This window comes from Pezoporus occidentalis, unplaced genomic scaffold (assembly GCF_034315485.1).
Source record: "Pezoporus occidentalis ecotype Australia unplaced genomic scaffold, CSIRO_AGI_Poc_V1 ctg89, whole genome shotgun sequence".
NCBI lineage: Eukaryota > Metazoa > Chordata > Aves > Psittaciformes > Psittacidae > Pezoporus > Pezoporus occidentalis.
This window is the reverse complement of record NW_026916253.1, coordinates 2,794,747-2,814,441: the sequence shown is the minus strand read 5'-3', so window position 1 is coordinate 2,814,441 and position 19,695 is coordinate 2,794,747. Positions and strand designations below refer to the sequence as shown.

The 19,695-nt window shown below is 38.7% G+C and overlaps 3 protein-coding genes across 10 annotated transcripts in view; 2 read left to right on the top strand and 1 right to left on the bottom strand.

Annotated features, from left to right (window-relative positions):
- The window catches only part of RHPN2 (rhophilin Rho GTPase binding protein 2), a 28,845-nt gene extending 22,741 nt beyond the window's left edge, over positions 1–6,104 (top strand). For both annotated transcript variants that reach the window (XM_062604830.1, XM_062604831.1), the window contains 7 exons: positions 658–814; positions 1,277–1,396; positions 1,495–1,689; positions 2,274–2,350; positions 3,121–3,267; positions 4,128–4,283; positions 5,541–6,104. In XM_062604830.1, the coding sequence (XP_062460814.1) occupies positions 658–814; positions 1,277–1,396; positions 1,495–1,689; positions 2,274–2,350; positions 3,121–3,267; positions 4,128–4,283; positions 5,541–5,792 (1,104 nt within the window). In that variant the 3' untranslated portion in view covers positions 5,793–6,104. The remainder of the gene's footprint in view (positions 1–657; positions 815–1,276; positions 1,397–1,494; positions 1,690–2,273; positions 2,351–3,120; positions 3,268–4,127; positions 4,284–5,540) is intronic.
- A 2,820-nt stretch (positions 6,105–8,924) lies between these two features.
- On the bottom strand, positions 8,925–11,983 carry FAAP24 (FA core complex associated protein 24). Its single transcript, XM_062604914.1, has 4 exons — positions 11,640–11,983; positions 10,847–10,986; positions 10,405–10,557; positions 8,925–9,795 (listed from the first exon to the last, which is right to left on the bottom strand). Exons 1-4 carry the CDS (start codon positions 11,743–11,745, stop codon positions 9,553–9,555), a joined length of 642 nt encoding a protein of 213 aa, XP_062460898.1. The 5' UTR covers positions 11,746–11,983; the 3' UTR covers positions 8,925–9,552.
- Positions 11,984–12,744: 761 nt separating this feature from the next.
- CEP89 (centrosomal protein 89) overlaps positions 12,745–19,695 on the top strand; it is a 31,614-nt gene continuing 24,663 nt past the window's right edge. For 3 of the 7 annotated variants that reach the window (XM_062604905.1, XM_062604904.1, XM_062604903.1), the window contains exons 1-6: positions 12,745–12,809; positions 14,457–14,563; positions 15,802–15,957; positions 16,581–16,782; positions 17,900–18,002; positions 19,170–19,198. In XM_062604905.1, the coding sequence (XP_062460889.1) occupies positions 12,759–12,809; positions 14,457–14,563; positions 15,802–15,957; positions 16,581–16,782; positions 17,900–18,002; positions 19,170–19,198 (648 nt within the window). In that variant the 5' untranslated portion in view covers positions 12,745–12,758. Of the gene's footprint in view, positions 12,810–14,127; positions 14,170–14,274; positions 14,564–15,309; positions 15,474–15,801; positions 15,958–16,580; positions 16,783–17,899; positions 18,003–19,169; positions 19,199–19,695 lie in introns of those variants that run through there. The other 4 variants (XM_062604907.1, XM_062604906.1, XM_062604909.1 and 1 more) reach the window with 4 other exon arrangements.

Here is a 19,695-nt window from a genome sequence, read left to right as displayed (position 1 = left end):
CTCTGAGCCACTTCAGAGAAGGAGATGTATAATTGGTTCCATACCAGATAAATGGGTAAAGCTTTCCCTATCAACTCTGTAAAGCTACCCTCACTTATCTGTAGGGCTGATTAGCTGCAGGGGAAAGACTTTTTGATTCTGTCAGTTGGAGTTGTTTGATCCATTAAAGCAGCATTCACTGCTTGCAAAGCTATTTTCTTTCCTCTCCATAAAAGATAGTAGCCCCGTTTTAACTAGACCACACAAACTTAAGGCTAGATCGGACTCCACAGTTTCAGAAGCGAAGTACAAACCTATTGTTTAAGTAATGTGTTTCATCCTTTTTCTCAGCTGAATTAAGCCAATAAGATGCATTTGTAAATTAAAACCCATGTATTTTGTCATGTTTTTGCTGAACTCTGAAGTCACATAGATTGACTTAGTCCATCTGTTCTTCTACAAAATTGATTTACTTTTCTTGTAAGGGAAAAATCAGAGATGGAATTTCAATTTTCTCAAAACTTATTTCTGGTATTTTGTAACAATCGTCTTTTTGTTTGTTTCCCTACCTTTGGTGTGATGCACATGAAATTATCACAAGGTTGCATATACTGTCCCTTAGTTGAGCTCCTAATAATTACTGTTATTCTCATACTTCAATGCTGTGCTTTATTTTAGGTGGGAGAGGTTTACATGCTGGTTAACACTGCAATGAATCAGGAGCCAGTGAAAGAAAATATCCCCTATTCCTGGTCTAAGCTGGCACAGATAAAGTCGGACCACTACAAAGCTCTGGCACATTACTTCATTGCCACCATTCTGTGTGACCATGAATGTAAGAATAATACATTTTCTATATATTAATATAAATAACAGTAATAAACACATATAATTTGGTCTGAGTAAGACTAGGAGCCAGGAACTTTTGGATTTCAATATATGTTAATTTGTAGCCATTTTCCCATTCAGATATGAGGCCTTTCTTTTTTTGTTCTGTACAGAATAATGTGAAAGTTAATTTATGTAACTTTTGCAAAATAGCATAAATTATAATCATTATATGCTACCAAATTGTTCAATTTTTATTGATGTACTCTGGCATATAAGTATTGCTTGCATATTGCAGATGATAAAAATGATGAAAGTCCTAAAACCTGTAAATTCCTATCAATATCTATGTGTAACAATATTTGACTGCATTTGGAGAGAAGGTAGTAGTAAGTACACAACAAAACACCTAAAGGAACAGAGCACCAGGAGATGTGTGACGGCTGACGTTCTGTTTCAATTATTATAGTGCAGCCTGGTGATGACGAAGATCAGCAGGAGAAAGCCTTGTCTGAGATGTATGACTACATGCCTGATGGACTGTTGGTTCTCACCGTTTTAAAGGACAAAGTTCAGAGAAAACAACTGGGTAACTGCCAGTTTCACACAGCTACTGGATACAGTTTGAAAATTACCTTCTAATTATTGCCTGTGGATGACAACCAACAGTTTCTAATGCTTTTTCAGGGAAAGCACACTTGCGCAAAGCCATCATTTACCACGAAGAAGCTCTGAGAGTCTGCGGTCTGTGCAAAAAGCTTCGAAACATTGATGTTCTTCAGGAGGTTCTGACAGCTGCACACAAGCGCTCACTTCTCAAATATGCTCAGCAAGAGACAGAAGATGACTTTCTCAGTCTAATCCAGGCTCCAGATATCCTCCGTAAGTGTACACACCTAGAACTAAAGGGTATCTAGCCATACATGTATGTGCTTTCATGGGGCCATACCTTTATTTTATACATATGTATGTACATGGAATAAGCATCTTGTGAGCTAGAAAAAAATGAGGAAACTAAAATCATGTGATGGGAGAAATTACCGTTTCCTGAAGCACAACTCTTATATTGGCCTAAAGTGTTAACTCAGTTTGACTGCTATTGGTTCTTCCTACCTTAGTCCAGTTCATCCAACTCTTTCCTCTTTGGAAGCATGGGGAAAGAATGAGCATTGGTTTTTAATTTCCTTTCCTGAGAAATATTGAAGATGGACACAGCATCTTCATAGCAAATAGTTTTGTCTGGGTGGATTGTGTTAAGTTTTCTGTATTGATAGTATGAGCTCTGAAGATATTTGTAAAGTAATTCAGATATGTCTTACAAATTTTCACAAAAATATATTTTTTCTACAGGCCAGTAAGAATTTAGGAGAAATTTTTATGTAGCTTGGAATGCAAGAAAAAAAAAAAAATTATGTCTTCTAACTAATAATTGAGAGAAAATTAATTTGGCTTTCTTTTTGTTTCAGCTAAAACAGAGCATAAAATAGAAACAATTGCTCCCCAGTTATCGAAGGTCAAAGTTAAAGACTTCTTTCACAGGCTGGTATGTAACATGCTAATGCTGACCAACCTCTGTCATTTTGTTAGCAAGTACAAGTTCATTCCAGTATGAGGGGAGAGACACAAGTATTTTAGTCTCAAAAATGATCCTGTAGTAACTGTGTTTTTCCTCAGACATTATTGGAAAGATCATACCTCGCTTCAGATGTAAGAGAGAGCGTGAGACTAGCAAAGTGCTGTTTGTATGAGGCTTCACACGGTATTCATTCTTGATAACCTTCATAAAAGTCTCATGAAGTTTCAGTGGATAATTGCATACAACTTATAGGCAGGGACAAACATGTTGCACTTGGAGATGAGCATGCCGAGTGTGAAATGTTGCATGCTACAAAGCCAGTCTTTTGGGTGGCTCTGTGTATCAGCAGGCAAAGGGAATTGGGAGTTGTGGTTAGGATCAGAATTTGCAATGTTTCATGAATCAGTTATCCTCCTCCAAAACTGAGTAATACAGGACCTTAGAGCCTGCTGCAGCAGAAGATTCTGCACACCTTATCAATCATCCCAGAACAACTTGGCAGTTGCTGTCATCCAACTCTGAATTATCGCCTGAACTGTCACGAAGTAGGGCAGAGAACTTCAGGGACACCTTAAAATTCTGGGATAAATCTCAGTGTTCTATTTCAACTGAAGTAGTTGAAAGTTAACCTGAGTAAAATCTACAGAAGATGAGTTTAAAGCATTGTAACTTAAAATTAGAAATGCTTACTTATGAATGACAGTAAACCATAACGTGCCTACTGCTGTTACCTCCAGGGCCCACTGACAGTGTTCTCAGCCAAGCAGAGATGGACAGCTCCACGTACCATTCATATCCACCATGAAGCAGGAGGGCTAGGATTCAGTCTTAAAGGAGGCTCACCAGCACAAATCTGTTGTCTTGATCCAGCGTGTTCTGCAGCGGTAACTACATTAGTGCAATATTAATGATGTCTCCAGAATCTAGCATCACAATCTTTTAAATGTAACTTTAACTTGTTCATACAGGTGTACGGAGCTTTTATTGAGTTCTACCATACATCAGTATAGTCAATTCATATAATCTGAGCACATTTTCAGTGCTGTGTACACCTTATGGTATCTGAATCACTGGCATCACCTTAAACTAGAGTCAATTTATTCCTCTGTTCACACCTGATAGATAAAAAGTTACAAATAATAAAAGCAAATGTTATTGCCCATGTAATTCAGGAAGTTAAAAGGGCCTTAGGAAACGGCAACAACAGTAAGGATGAGAATTGGGAAGGCAATGCAAGGTAGCATGTGCCCAAGAGAGGAAAGACATATTATTGGATTCTAATATGTTGCTCTTCTCTGGGGGAGAAACAAAGGGCTAAAGCACTATGCAGTAACGAGCACAGCTCCGCTATAGGAAAGGCTGCAGCAACCACAAAAGTACAAATAAAAATACTGAAGAAAGAGAAGTAAAAACTGAAGAAAATATCTCATGGGGGATGATAGGGTAGCTAAAAACATGTTTTGTTTACTTAAGGAGAAAGGTGAAAAGGACATAAAAAGAGCCAACATTTGAGTATGTCAGAATCACATTTATCAGTGGTAACTCACATAGGTAATCTATGTACTCAAAAAAGCTCTGTATTTTCATGTTATATGTACACTTCTGTCCCACATGTCTGGCTAGACAATGGTTTTATAGCATCTAAGAGGAAAATGCCTTTAGGGTAGATAGCATTTGATGACAAAAATATTTTACCCTTCTTTGTAATTCCAGATAATAACCTGTGCATATTTTTTTTTGACAGTTAATGGGCCTAAAAGAAGGCGACTACATAGTTTCAGTTGGTGGCGTGGATTGCAAGTGGCTCGGAGTGAATGAGGTGCTGGAAAAATTCAGAAGTGTGGGAGAGCAGCCCATCAAGTTTGAGGTTATCAGCTGCCAGGATACAACGGCATCTCTGGTATGTAATGAGGCAAAAGTGTTTTGCAGATTGGATGTGTGAGAGTGTTTTTCACTTTCCTGGCTTCAGTCCCTGCTTAATGCTTACTTTCATGTAGTCAGATATCCCACTCCATCAGTGAACTTATAAAGCATTCATGCATGTGTTCAGTTTTAAACAGCCTGTTTAAATCATTCTGACTTGGCGAGCTGAAGTAGAGATGGGTGCACAAGAATGGCTGAGGGGTGGGTTTCTATGTAGTGGAGCTACTTAAATGAATTGCATTATAAATTCCAGGGCATAGTTTATTTTCCTCTAACTTGGCATAGAGGATGAAAATATTGCCATGTTCAGCACTGGAAAAGCCACAGTGGAATAATAATGGCATGAAATAGAACATCCAAGATCACATGATTCTTTTCTGTGCACTGGTAACATAAATTATTATCATGACTTCTGTGTTACATCATGAATTAGTATATGTATTTTTTATTTTGGTGGACTTTAACTGTCTACTCAGTTACTAAGCTGCTGTAGAAGCTTTAGACTAAGGAAAAATGATCACAAGATTAAAAAATGTTAAGCTCTAAGTAACTTGTTTGTAGTGTGAGAGAACCTGTAGTTCAGCTAAATCCACTGTTTCTAACATTCCCTGGCAAGCTTAAGCACTGAAGTAGCATTGCCTTAGTAGAAGTGATCACGGTACTCTTACTGCTGTTAGGTTTTCTTGGTTTAAGAAGTTGATTTTTCTTATTGAAAATAAGGAATTGTACCCCTGCCCTTCTAAGCTGCTACTGGAAATAAGAGACTACAATATAATCAAATTGCTTCAGGGCAGAGCTCAGATAGGACAGAGTAGGCTGTGCCTTTCAGGTATCCCTAAAGGATGCCCTATGTGCTCTTGTTGTCATAGTTGCAGTCAACATGGAACCTGTCCAAAAACAGCAAAAAAGACTTCCCTTCAAAGATTTGTGCAAGAACTACATACCTAAGCTTTGTAGGGAGGTTTTATATTATACAGTTGTGCTAGAAGCCAGCAAATGCTAACTATAACTCAAGTCTGTTACACTGTGTGCAGTATACCCTTCAGTCTATATGGGCAAAATACCACAACAGCAGCACTCTGAAGGGCCTTGTGCTCTGTTAGTATGTCATTAGCGCAGAAAGCTTGCTGTGCTCTGCCTTGGAAAACTGTTTGCACAGTAAGCTTTTGTTATCTTCAAAATTTTGACCCATTTTGACTGACTGATTGTTGTAATTCTTCTTTCTTTCCTACAGCATAGTAAGAGTGCAACTTACTCAGTGGGAATGCAGAAGACATACTCCCTAATCTGTTTAGCCATGGAAGAGGATAAGATTGATCAGACGAAGAAAGCCCCACTGAAACTGCCTTTTCTAAGTTGGGGAACTAAAAATAGACAGAAAGCTGCAAGCACCCTCTGCCTGCCTTCAGCTGTGGCTGGAAGCTCTCAGGTTAAGAAGCAGCTTTCTCCCTTCACAATTCTGAATACAGAAAGCTCATTGTATTGAATCTTTCAGAAGGATCTTTTAACATGATGTGTTTCTTTTGAATGTATATAAAAGTGTTGATCAATTTTATTTCTATATATACACATGTATAAATTCAGACAAATGCCACTGACAATTTACTGTGCATTGAGCCATTGTGAAGGTCAGGGGCTGGCAAAAACTGTAAAACTTACATACTGAAGGTTAGAATGAAGTGGTTTGGGAGATACGCAATAAGAAGATGTCGATGATGAAATTGCTTAGGTGAGGACTGGATTCCTTTGGAATTTCAAAATACAGTATCATGACTGATTTTTTTTTTTTTTTTTTATAACTGATGCTGCATGCAAAACAAACATTAAGGATGATTTTTCTGTAAAAGTTTAGAGTTAATCACTTAACACTAAGAATTATTTTAACAAACCACAGGCAAGAGACAATAATGTTATTCAGAGAAACCAGCCTTGTGCCAAGAGGCAGTGTCGTGTAATTATGGGTTTTACACAGAAACGCTTGCTGTGAGTACTAGGTGTACTGAACAGTTAATTTGATTCTGGAAGAGAATCAGAAGTCTTAGAAGTCAGAAGATCTTTTGAACTTTATTATAAAAGGCTTCTACTCTGCTCTTGTTCTGATCCAGGTTACATTTTAAATGCCTGATTGTTAAAAACAGGTTTTATTCCAAACTTGAAATGATGAAACTAACTTACTGTAAGACTTGGATCTCACTAGTCTTGATAAAATTGATAGCTGTGGAACAAATCTTAAAGTTGACATATTCTAGTATGTTGATCAACAGTACATAAACTGTGGGGATAAAAAGAGTGCTTGAGTCTGAGTGGCAGAATATTTATTTAGTATCATACCAAGTAAAAAACCAAATGGATATGAGTAAGCTTGGGCTGTATATATTAAGGAAGGAGACAAAAAATAACTGTGTGAGCATTTCTCTGAGATTCTTTTGTTTGCTGAAACTGCTAATAATTGACGATTGCTAACACTGTAGTGTTAGTTAGCATTGCCATCTACAGAGTAGATATATGCTGTTTGATACTCAAAACTTAAAATAAAGGGCAAGTTTTTATCTGAGTGTAGACTTGAAAGTCGTCATTCATTTTTAGTTTCTTATGTAATAGGTGTAAATATGTTGATGAGACTTATTTAAGAATAATAAAAATCAGTTTATGCCACTTTGTAGTAGCTCTTCGATTCTGCTGCAGCTTCCATAATATCACATAATTTGTAGGCTTTCACTCTCTGGCGCTGCTGTACCTCTTGCATGTTTCTATAATATTGCTTAGAAAAACCTAAGAAACTGTTTGTCTTCAGTTTGTATTGTATAATACAGGGACTTAATTAGTCTAAAACTTGCTTCCTTAGGGAATGTTAACATATTTCTAGTTTCCCTTTAAAGTGTACATAAAAAAAGTTGTATATTACTTGACTCACCTATCCTTAGTAGTTAATTCTTTGCACGTACTTGTAGTAGCACTTCTTTACACACACAAGCAGCAGCAATTGTACTGATATGTAAGATCCTGCCATACAATATTGCATACAGATTTACGTTGTATGTATGGATAAAAATTACTATCGAGCTGCCAAAGATTTTGTTAAAGTCACATGAGTTCTAGCTCTTTGTTTTCTTAGCCCACCATGATAGTCTTCCTGCTGCTCTTTCCTCTTAGCTGCATGATTAACTGCCTTTCCATTCCCATCACCACACTTGCTAGTCCTTGTGGAAAAGTTGGGGGTTGTCTTTTACTTAAGTGCATCCCCAACCCCCTCCAACAGCCCAAGTAAAAATTTGGACTTCTTAAATAAATACTTGGTATTTTCTGTCAGCTACGTAAAGACTCACTCTACACCAAGTGGTAGCCAACAGCTAACTTAAGGCAAATACTAATTTCATAGCAAGTTACCTTCTTGCTCAGCTCACAAGAATATTTGTTTCTATCCACAAAGATGTACAAGGCTAGGTTTGCAGTTACTTATTAGCTCAGTTTATAAGTCCATTAATAGTAATTATTATAAAGTATTATCTTGTTCTGGAAAATTCTGGTGGTTATTATTCTGTAAGTTAAATATTTATGCCCAAATTATAAGTAAGTGTACTTTCATCCCAACTACAGAATCAATATAAGTAACAGCTGTCCTGTGTTCAGCTGTAGCAGTTGTTTTTCTCCTTCCTAGTAGCTGGTACAGTGCTGGTTTTTGGCTTTAGTCTGGGAACAGTGCTGATGACACATCAGTGATTTAGTTGTTGCCATGTAACGCTTACTCTGGAAAGTCCTTGATCAGTGTCAGGCTCTGCCAGGGAGGAGGGGCACAAGAAGCCGGGAGGAAGCAGAGACAGGACACCTGACCCAAACTAGCCAAAGGGGTATGCCATACTACAGCACATCATGTCCAGTACAGAAACTGGGGGGAGTCACACAGAAGGCCCAGAACATTGCTCGGGTCAGGCTGGGTATGGATTGGCAGGTGGTGAGCGGTTGTATTGTGCATCACTTGTGTTTATTTTTTTTTTCTCGTTTCTGCTTTTAGTTTTATATTCTCTTCTGTTGTTATTTCCCTTATCATTATTATTGGTGGTAGCAGTAGTGGTTTTGTGTTATACCTTAGTTACTGGACTGTTCTTATCTCAACTCATAGGGTTTACATTATTTCGATTCTCCTCCCCATTCCACCCAGAAGGGAGAAGAGGGGAGTGAGTGAACAGCTGGGCGGTGCTAAATTACCAAGCCGCTTAAACCATAACACAGGTTTATCTGCAAACCAGCGGGTGAGATTGGGTCACAAAGGTGCCAAGGTTCTATTATTCACTTATCTTTAGTTTCAAAAGGGAGTTGAAAATCCTGCTCAACTGCCTTCTTGCTGTGATACAAAACCATGCAGACTGAAAGAAGCTTTTTATACACCTCCTTAATGGACACCCAAGGGAAAAGGCAATTTTACCCTTATTAAATAGGATAAGAATATAATTTAAAATCAAATGCAGGATGTCAGGAAAACCAATCATCCTCTTTACAAATAACTTTTGAAAATATGAATACTGGAAGAATAAGGCAAATTATGAATTTTGATAAAAATTTTGCATACTATTTTGGTCGTAGAGCATATTATAATTTATAATTAAAACATTATGCTTGATAATATTTAAAAATATACTGAAATTTATTATTGCAACCTATATTCAAAAGAAAACATTAATTAACCAAGATTATATATTAGGCACATGGAATTAAATTTGATAACACCCTGTGAACTGAAAAAGGAACCAGAGAAATAAGTTAGTATAAAGTCAAAGATTTATTCCTGTAGGACTTCCCAAAGGAATTCCAAAATGTTCTAAAATATATTACTATAAAGCAATAGATGCTACCTATTTAAAGCACCGTAACTCACATCTCTACTGAGAAGATCACACCTCCCAGTATTATAACAAGGTGTTTACTTCTGGAAGATGAAAGCAGGCAAGCAAATTGCTTCTCCATATTTTTCCATGGATGCTGAAAAAGACTGCTTTCTCTCTTGTTTTTGTACAAGACAGATGTAAAATACTTTACAGACCTCTTCCCAAAGCAATTTTCACAGCTTAATCCACATGGGTAGAACAGCTGTAAAGCAGCAGCAGAATACCTAGATAATCAGTCAACACCTTCCAACTGTTACCAGGATTATAGAAATAGCCATAATAAGCTATTACTGAAAACAAAATTTTATAATTCTAAGAAACAAACAAAAAGTCTGTTTTCCAAAACAGCACTACATGTGCCCGTCAAGAACATAAAAAAGTGTAGATTTGTTGTGCTGCTGTTTGTCCAACTAGTAGCTCAAGCTCTTCGACGGATGCATTGCAAAGCCGGTGGATGCTTCCAAACTGTTGCAGTAAAAGCAGAGCTTTTGTTTTCCCAACTCCTGGAATTTGTTGCACCATCCGAAACACCGATGGCTCTGCCAGCCGAGAACGTTGTTTATGGAGAAAGGGGTTACTGCTGTGATCCTTACTTTGGTCACGGACCTGAAGCAAAACAAACTCGTAAGCGACACTACGTGCCCTCTGCTGGGGCGCTGCTTTTGTGGTTTAAAATAGTTCCTTTCATCTTAACTGAGTTCAATGCAATCACCGGGAAGTTTTAACAAGCTCCCTCCTTAAGTGTGTGCCCTTATTATGGGCTTTGAGGCAGACCCACAACCTCTCACTAGGAAGCCAAGTCTCTTAACACCAACCATGAATTAAAACAATGAATTTGTCATCTTTTTGATGCAATCAGGGAATGGATGAAGGAAAAGAGAAATAACTAAGAACACAGTTTCCCCAGCATGAGACAAGGCAAAATTTCAAGTTGTTTTTGACAGAGAACTGAAATGAAGATTGCCTAATGCTATTCGGTGCTACCTCAGTGCACGATCACATAAAAAAAAAATCCAGTACTCTTCCCCTTTTTCTTTGTTCCCAAATAAGCCCTCTTTCCACTGAACTATTACTGTTGCATTTATTCCTTACATTTAAGCAACAAAATACATTGTGTTCCTTTAAGATCCAGGTATTCTTTCTGAAAAGGGTGATGAGTGTGAGAAAACAGGTCATTCTCATGCCCCGTATTTGTCCACTAATGTAAAAACTTACTAGCTGAATAATAAGTTGAGAAGCTTCTCCTTGATTTCCCACAGGAAGCAATACCATTCCAAGTTCTAGCACAACAAGCTTTTGAACTGCTAAGAAGTACTGATCACTTATTTGAGTTTTCTCTACAATTACAACTCCCCCAAGACTACTGGCCTGTATGGAAACAAAAAAAGGAGGAAAGACTTTGTTAATGACAAGTAGATGCAATACAACAGAAAGAAAATTTCTATTGAGTATGAGCTGCCTGGAACAGAGGAAAAATAGAAGTTGCAGTAACTGTACTGATGTTTAGTGCAACAATTAAAACAGCTGTTTATTTTTTCAGCTTTCAGGTGTAAACTATCACAAAAGTTAAGTTCCACTAGAATTTATAAATAACACAGAAGCATGGAATAAACAAATACCAACTGAAAACTCTTCCTTTTCTCTGTGTAGTACTTACATTTCTAAACCGAACCAATCTTCGTTTGAATTCATCCCCTGCAACCAAATCTGCTTCAGAAATATATAAAATGCAAATTCTGTTTGAAATATGAAAATCCACAAGTCCCAAGTCATCTTCAAAGATGAGTCTAATTTTCCCTGAAGGTGAGATGGTTAACAGAAAAAAAAAACAGTAGTTGAAAATATACTAATAATTACTTCACAGCATAATCTTCCTAATGTGTCAGTAATCCTAGTGACTTGACAATGAGCTTCGTATTCTTTGAAAGCTTTTCATCTTTTTAAGCAAAGCTGCTATAAGCAATTCAAAGTACTGTGTGATGCCTTTAGTAATGCCAATTAATAACACTTCCAAACTACAGACTTGAATGTACTGTAGCTTCTTGGTGAACTCTAGTCTTTAACAAAGACTATCACATGCTATTCTGGAAGGATCACCTTAATTTAGTTTGCTGTGCCAAGAGATGATAGCACAGTCCCAGTATCCATGTAAATTCAAGGGACTTCAGTGGAGATGCATATTCACAATAGTCCCACTGCTGCAGTTCCCAAGAAGCAGATACTTCTGCTCCTTCCCTGCAGTGCTCCACAGCTATGCAAGTATGACAGAACTGACCATGGAGATACATAATAGACAAAAAACAATTTTCAGCCCGCTAACATAGATTGCACCACAAATACAGGATCAATCAGACACAGAGTAAAGCATATTCCAGGCAGTCTTAACCATACTAAGCGACAGAGGGGTAAGCTTTGCCCAAATTGCTTTTCCTCTTCCAGCTTGTGCTTACCTTGCAGCCTTTGGGCTATCTCTGACCCTCTCCACTTCTCATTTCCAATCACATGCCCGTAAGGTACAACTACAGATCCTGCTGCCACAGGAAAGTTTGCTTTCATTGTCACTGGTAACAGTTATACCCTAGAAAAAAATGTGGAAGAGAGATTAGCACATTTTATAAACCTGCTACAATCTTTTATTATTAAAGTGTGTAAGATGTAATACTCTGGAAGAGACACTATCTCCTCTCTGATGCCACCTTATAGTTAACATATAAAATCAGTACGCATCTCTGTTTACTTGAATACAGGCTGTTTGCTTGCAAATTCTACTAACTACACAGTCAGTAAGAAAAATACTTGAATTATGACAAGCTGATGGCTAGAAAACAACCAAAACCAAAACCAAACCATAAAAACAAACCACAAACGCACACTGCCTTTTCTACGCCCTCATCCACCCTTGCTGGGAGAAAGCCTGCTTCAATCACAAACCTGTCTCGAGAGGCATCTCCAGCCCTCAGCTGGTAGAAGTCTCCAGCCAGATTATTAGCAGGCAGAAATGATTTTCAGCTGTATGCGGTGTTCTAACTTTAGGGGAAAACCGGAGCCTCTGAGGGTCTGGCGCGATTTAAAGAGCCAAAGACGAGCCGGTAGGACTGCAACCACCACCACCCCGAGCCACATCTTGCAGCCCTGCCCCGGCTCCTCCGAGAGGAGCGGGGCACCGCCCTAAAGGTCCCGCCGGGCCACCGCTGACCTGCTCGGAAGAGGCTGAGCTCCGTCCCGGGCGCTCCCACCTCGCAGGGCCGCAGCTGCCCCTCGGGGGCCGCAGCACCGAGTCCCCGCTGTGAAGAAGCGTACCAGCGTACCGCCACACCAACAGCCAGCCTGACTGACGGCGGAGCCAGCAAATAGGAAGCGAGAGCCCCACCGCCCCTGAGCGAATGAGGAGGCGGAGGGGGGCGGGCCTCACCACTGGTAGGTTGCTAAGGCCGGTAGAGGAGTTAGTAAGGTGCGTACTGATTGGGGAAGAGCAAACCCGCAGCAAATCTGTCGCGTCGTTGTTAGTAGGCGGCTCGCGACGAGAGAAGCGTCGGATGCGTAGGACAAGTGCTCGGGAGGCGGTGGCGATGGAGGCCCCAATGGCGTTCAGCTTCAGGAGAGGCCGCAGGAGCGCCTTCGTGAGTACCGCTTCTGCCACTCCGCGTCTCCGTGCCCGTGAAGCGGCGCAGGAGGGGGTGCGTGCCCCGGGCGGGGCGAGAGGAGGCACTCGGGGAAGGTGGCCGCGCCTTGCGGGTGATGCCGGTGATGGCTGAGCACTTTGAAGTGAAAAACGGGAAGAAAAATAAATCCTAAGTACAGAAAAGGTGTGCGGAGACTGGGTGCTGGTGCGGTGCTTTCCTCAGTTCTGGGCCTGCGTGTCTGCTCCAGAGCACCCGGCGGGGTGCGGTTCCCTCCCTTCCCCTCCCGGCGCTGTCGTGGCTGCATCCCCCGGCGGACGCGCGGCTCGGTCGCTGCTAGCGCTTGGGGAGGTGATCTTCCGAGCGCGCGGTCGCTGCTGCAGAGGGAACTGATGAAAGCTCGTAGTGGAAGATTAGAGCAGCCAAGGGTTGTAGTATTGTTAGCAACGGTGCGGATGTTGGCGTCCGACGCTCTTGAAGTGATTGAAATGGGGTTTTTTGTTACTAGAATGAAAACAAAGTATTGACCTTATATTGTATTACTTCGAGGTTTGACAGCATTCTTCTCCCTCAGCTGTATTCCCTGGTAATCACAGTAAGACATCTGCTGTTAATAGTCTTTAGTTAACAAAATACTAGGCAGACTTCTAGAATTAAAGAGCATTTGCAGTGTAAGATCGAGTAAAAAGACGTAATGCACCATTTAGTTACTTGATGCGCCTTCCTGTGAAGGCAGAAATATTCCACAGTTCACCTGTTCATTACCCTGCTGGAGAAGACAGCCAAGAATAATTGGGGGGGGGGGGGGGACAACAAGGACGGGACACACACATGCACAAACGAACAAAACACCCAACCTCCAAACTGTTGCAGAAACACCAGAAACTTAGCCTGTTTTACTCCATAAAAAAGGCGATGTGCTTGGTTATGACATAGTATTTTCCAATGTGTAGAGAAAAGACGAGGCAGATGGGCATAAATTCAAACAAAAAAAAATCAACTTAAATGTAATAATATAAAAAATATACTGCAAGGACCAATGTAAGGGTGGTCCACAGTAATAATTTTTAAAATACTGTGATGATGGAACAGGTTGCCCAGGGAGGTTGTGGAGTCTCCACCCTTGGAGATACTCCAAACCCAACTGGACAGGATCCCAAGCAGCCCTTTCTAGTTTACCCAGCTTTGAGCAGGGACTTGGATTAGGTAATCGCAAGAGCTCCCTTTCAACTTCAACCATTATGTGATTCCATTCAAAGTACTCTTTGTCGGGAACTCCAGCCCCAGTTTTTCTGAGCTTGTATTAAATTTCTAGAAGAAAAAAAAACACCAAAACCAAACCAAGCCAAACTTGAATTGAGTAAGCTCAAATTCTGGTTTCGCAGGTTGTAATACAGTTAATGGAAAACCTACGTGCATGGCTCTTACATAAATTACATTTCTAACCTTTATTAACAGCTGTTAATACATGTTAAAAAGTTAAACTTGGAACCATTTAGTTTGTTTATATTAATTGCATGTAATTGTCCTTTTTAAGATATTTTGCATTGTTAGCTTTTGTGCATGTTCAGTTCTGTGGGTTGTTGGTTTTTTTTTAATCATGATCCTTAAAGTCATTGTCAACTAATTTTATTTTAAATTGTTTAGAAAAATATAGCTCATGGCCTGGTCCCTGCTGCTACCATAGCTCCTAAACCTGCAGTTCCCCGCACCCCTCCCCCTCGTAGTCCAAACCCTTCTCCAGAAAGGCCCAGGTAGGTGTCTAATTCTTTGTTTTGGTTTGGTTTTTTCTTCATCAACTGCAATTGCATAGAAAATTGCATAGAAAAGCATGATTAGAAGAATTGCATGTCCTTGTTGTAGTATTTATGTGAACCTTTTCAGAAATAGAATGTATTTTTAACTGGGGCAGTTTCCTTCTTTGAATTTTAAAGATTCCTGGTTTTCTTCCACTCCTAAGCATGCTGAATATTTAGGACAATGGCCATTATGAATATATAACTTATTATAAACCTGAGTCAATAAAAGACAACTATTTAAAGTTGGGGCTATTTTGAATTTGGCTACAGTAGCGTGTAGTACGAGTCAGGAAATTTTAGCTCATTAGAAAAGTGTAAATTTAATGTAACTAACATGCCACTTTATTGTATATTAAAAAAAAGCAGGGACTTAAAAAAATTGGCATGTAAAACCATGCTGGATTGGATTTGAATTAGCTGCATAGGAAAGTTGCATAAATAGAAAATAGAACTTTATTTCTCTTTTCATTTGTAGTTTCTTACAGTTTTTTATTTGTTTTCTCTCTGTTTAGTTCAGTTCTGGTTGTCTTCCTTGGTCTTTCTAGTGTCTGTAACATTCCTACTTAATCCTAGTTCATTTCCTCTTCTTTTTTGGCCTCCAGTTGCTGTTATTTCTTTTACAGTCCTCACTGTTTCTCTTCTTTAATCCTGGTTCCTACTTGTTTTTTCTTCTACATCTTACTCTTCCCTATTCACCGCAGCATCCCACAAATAGGTGCTTCTGTCTACTTACTCTTGCCCTACTCTGCAACGTGCCAGCGTTTATTAACAGCTTCAGTTACCAGTAAAAGGTTCAGATTAGGGAATAATGGAAACTAGAAGGCAGAATAACAGAATATGGAACACTGTTTCAACACAATGCCAGGTAGTATTGTTATGGCTAAAGTGAATGCTAAGTACTGTAAATTATCTTTGTCAATCTGGGGAATGTAACTTGGTATATTCCATGATTTTCATGCATGTGATTTGGAAAACCCAATAGATATTGTGCTTTACTCTTAAGATAGCTGTGTTAAAATAGCTTGTCCGGTTTTGTGCTTTACTTTGGGATTTTTTTGCTGATGCCTGTTAACTGTGAACATTTTGCTTTGCTTAAATAGTGAAAATATTTTGCAAAAAAAAAAAAGGCATAAAATGCAGAGCACAGAGGAGACATCGGTATTGTTTCATTGCTTTATTCTGTTTTGTTCCAGATCAGCTCTAGCAGCTGCTATCCTTGCAACAACACTAACAGGGCGCACTGTTGCTATTCCTCAGCCTCGGCAGCGATCACTTTCTGAAAGCGATTCCAGCTATGTGGAACAGGAATGTTTCGAGCCATATGCTACAGCCACAGAGATTGGAATGGGGTAGTGCATACTTTGTGGTTTGATACCTTGTATTACAAATAGAATTTGCCAGTGCTAAAAGTTTTCTAGAGTTACAGCAAACTCCTGCTATTATAGCTACTGACTTTTTCTCATCACATCATAAATTGGGTCTGAAGCATCTGCAGTCCTTACCTCATTTCTTATAAAGTGTTGTTTGCATACAGTTTTCACTGTATGCATAACATTGAGATTTGGATTACACAGCAGTCACATGTAAAGCCATGTATTATTTCTGCTAAGTAACAATCAATTACATAAACAGTTAATCGCTGAGTAATCATCTGAATTACATCAGATATTTCCTTTGTGCTAAATACTTATTTCAGACTCTTCTTCCAGTAGAGTTAGCAACCTTCTATCTCTGATCTGGCTTTCTTCTTAAGGCAGAGAAGAAAATGTAGCTGCAGTGCTAACCATCTATTTTAAAGCATACAGATAGGCTATATTCCTCATTTGCAGCTAACAGAAGCTTAGATGTCTTGTTTGTTTTGGCTGTTTGGACTTGTGTATATTGTAAGACCATGGTTCTACTTTACTAGTGTTTATTTTTATGGAAAAATAAGCAACGCTAAAACAGACTTTAAACTGCTTTCTACTTGCAGGCCCAACTGGAATTTTGATGGTAGTGACAAATCTCCCGTGCAGTCCCTGGAAATATCAGGCAATTATGGTGAGGATGAGGACATGGATACTTATCTTTCGGATGCTGAGAAAGAGGTAGAGTCCAGCTGTCAGAGTAATGAGAGAAGGGGAGAAAACGTTAGAACCAATGCAATTTATGCTGTTTCCTGCAAGAAGAAAAAGGTAGAGTTTTTAAATGCTTTAATTCCTTTACTATGTTTTAATATATGCATGCAAATATTAAATATTTCTAAGACTTTTCATTCTCTTCTTATTCTTCAGACAGTTAATTTTTATTTCACATCTTTCTTTCTGTGGTTCGTTTACTCCTACCTGAGTTAGGTTTGTTGATCTCAAACTGCATATCCCCAATTACTACATACCTTTTTTTATCAGAAAATCACTGGTATTGTATATAGTACTTTTGCATAATTAGTCTTGTAAAATGTTCAATATTTTTGTTGAGCATAACAGTTATATAGGTAGGTTGTTAAAAGTAGTAGGAACTCTACTTTTAAATGGTTAATGATTCAGTATTGTGCTAACAAGCAGAGACCTAGATAGAGACAGGGTATTCAGAATCAAACAAAATAATTGTTGTCTTGAAGACCACTGGATTTTTCTATGTTACAGTTTTGGATTCTCTTAACAAGTAATAACAAGCAATGGGCAGCTTAATACTCCTAAGACACATTTAGAATTCAGTCTAAAATTACGCAAAATTTTAGCAAACAGGAAGAAATAACTGAATAGTAAAGAGACAATAAAATGCTATGTATATGGGAGAAACCAGAAAATGCCCCTGACTGAAGGGATAGTAGTCAGAGAGGAGGGAATGAGGGGTAAAAAAAGGGAGTGAGTGGAGTATGTGGGACACTTGTATCCCAGTAACAGGAAAAATAGTGAAGGCAGTGTTAAAAATTATTCTTGAATCCCCCAGTGCTGTGATACAGTAGGTAAACGGTTGACTTTTTATTAAGAGCAAACAAGTAAATGTAGGATAATTTCACAGGCTCTTGTGACTGAATATCATGACAGGGAGTATTTGCCCTGTGAACTGAATGGTTATTATAGTTTTCTACCTCTCATTGATCGTTTTGAGGTTTAGATTTTATACGCATAGAGCCCTAAAACAAGCAAAAAATGAGTATGTCTTCTAATTTATTGTCTTAAAATATTGGAGTAGAATTTCCTGTGTGACTGGGACAGTAGTATGCTGAAGATTTCATACAGATGTCAAGACACATGGGCTATTTCAACAGTGTTATCATGATTTTTGGCTTGTCTTATTTTTATATAGGAAGAGTTTCCACCATCTCCTAGTACAAATGGTGAAAAGCAGGCATCTTCTCATGAAACTGAGTTTCAGGTGCTGGTGGATGAGTCAAATGTGCAAATACAAGGTAAATAAGCTTGCTTTAAGTCAAAATGCATACCTTTTAAGGCCCTTATTTCCCCTAAGAAGTAAAATTATTATATAGTATTACCCTCTAATGCAGTATGTCTTCTCATATAGCATGCCCTCTTATGTAGTATGCCTCTCTACTCTGCTTTGCCCCTTTACTCTGCTCTTGTTGAGATCGCACTTGTTCCAAACCCCCTGCCATGGGCAGGGGCACCTCACACTACGCCATGTCACCCAAGGCTCTGTCCAGCCTGGCCTTGAACACCACCAGGGTTGGAGCATTCACAACCTCCCTGGGCAACCCATTCCAGTGCCTCACCACCCTAACAGTAAAGAACTTCTTCCTTATATTCAGGTCCATGATTCTATGACTTTTGGCTGTTTTCTTGTAACAATGGAATACTGTGAATGAAAAAATATGACAAGAGAGTAAGAGCAATTACTAATTTATTACATAGTTATCTTGTCCGTTCTTTTAAAATCGGGAGAAGTGGGTATCAGAATTTGCTGCAGAGATGCAATATGCAGTTTTGACAGAGGATGGCAGAAGTCTACTAGCTGTTGGATATAAACCAGAAAGCGTAACTGGGTCGTTTTGGAAAAATCTGCATCTTTTTCAGTGTTATTTATGTGGCTCCCAGTATTATTTCAATATTATTTCAGTGGAATTACTTGAAAAACTTCATAGAGAACAATGTTCAGAAAGAATGGGTTGCTTTGGGAACCATTTGGGAAGTGAATGCATTAAACTGAAAATAATGGGACCCATAAACAGTTTCTTATTCCACTTCTACATAGCAAGTGCTGCAGATCTTGGGAGTGGTCAGATTTGCACTTTCAGAGGTGCAATAGAGTTCAAGCTCAGTAAAATCAATAGAAATATTTCATTTGTCCTTTAGTGAACTTATAATTGTGGAAGATAGCAGTACAGCTTAATTTCTTCCGTAGTTACATCTGTACAGCATGAGGTGAAGTAAGGTATCCAGATACACCATGAGAGAGAGAATGGAAAGTTAGTGATGTAATTTCTGATTTTTTGGAATAACTGTCTTACATTTATTTGCAGTATATATATGGTTACATATCCATATGAACCCTTACAGTTTACAGACTTACAAATGCTTTTTTTTTTAATTGACTGAAAAAATCTGTTTTAATTTGGCAGAACACCAACGTCTTGGCTTGAATTTAAAGGTAAGGAGATTAATTTGTAAATTTGGGGGGAAAGAGTGTAATAATGAGCTGATAGTTTATAGTCACTTAAAATTAACTTATTGTTACTAGGGAATATATTTCTTTTGGAGTACAAGAATGGCTAATAATTCCTTTTGAAAAAGTATGACTATGTAGGTAAATAGGCCATGTAAAAGCTGGGGTTTGTTAATTCATTTTTAAATATATCTTCTGTTGTTCTTCATGTGAAAGACATCATGTTATATAGCAAGAGATGATTCTTACTATTAATTTTCAAGTTTAAGCCTGGCTTCAGCAAATTTTTATCTGGTTTCCCAGCTGGGCCCATCTGCATGCTTTCATAAGCTTGAAAATAATACCCAGAAGTTTAGTTTCCTAGATCAGGTTGCTAGAACATTATTTGCAAAAATGGTCAGTTCTTCCATTGTTAAGGTCGCTTTCTTTCTTCAAGTCCTTGACCACATATATTTTACTTTTTAATTTATTCACTGAGTCAC

Excerpts from the sequence above, each read along its gene's own strand:
- FAAP24 (XM_062604914.1), bottom strand. The coding sequence starts at position 11,745 with ATGAAAGCAAACTTTCCTGTGGCAGCAGGATCTGTAGTTGTACCTTAC. Across the intron at positions 10,558-10,846 it reads GATTGGTTCGGTTTAGAAAT|GCCAGTAGTCTTGGGGGAGT; the intron begins GTAAGTACTACA and ends GTTTCCATACAG. Across the intron at positions 9,796-10,404 it reads CTCAACTTATTATTCAGCTA|GTCCGTGACCAAAGTAAGGA; the intron begins GTAAGTTTTTAC and ends GTTTTGCTTCAG.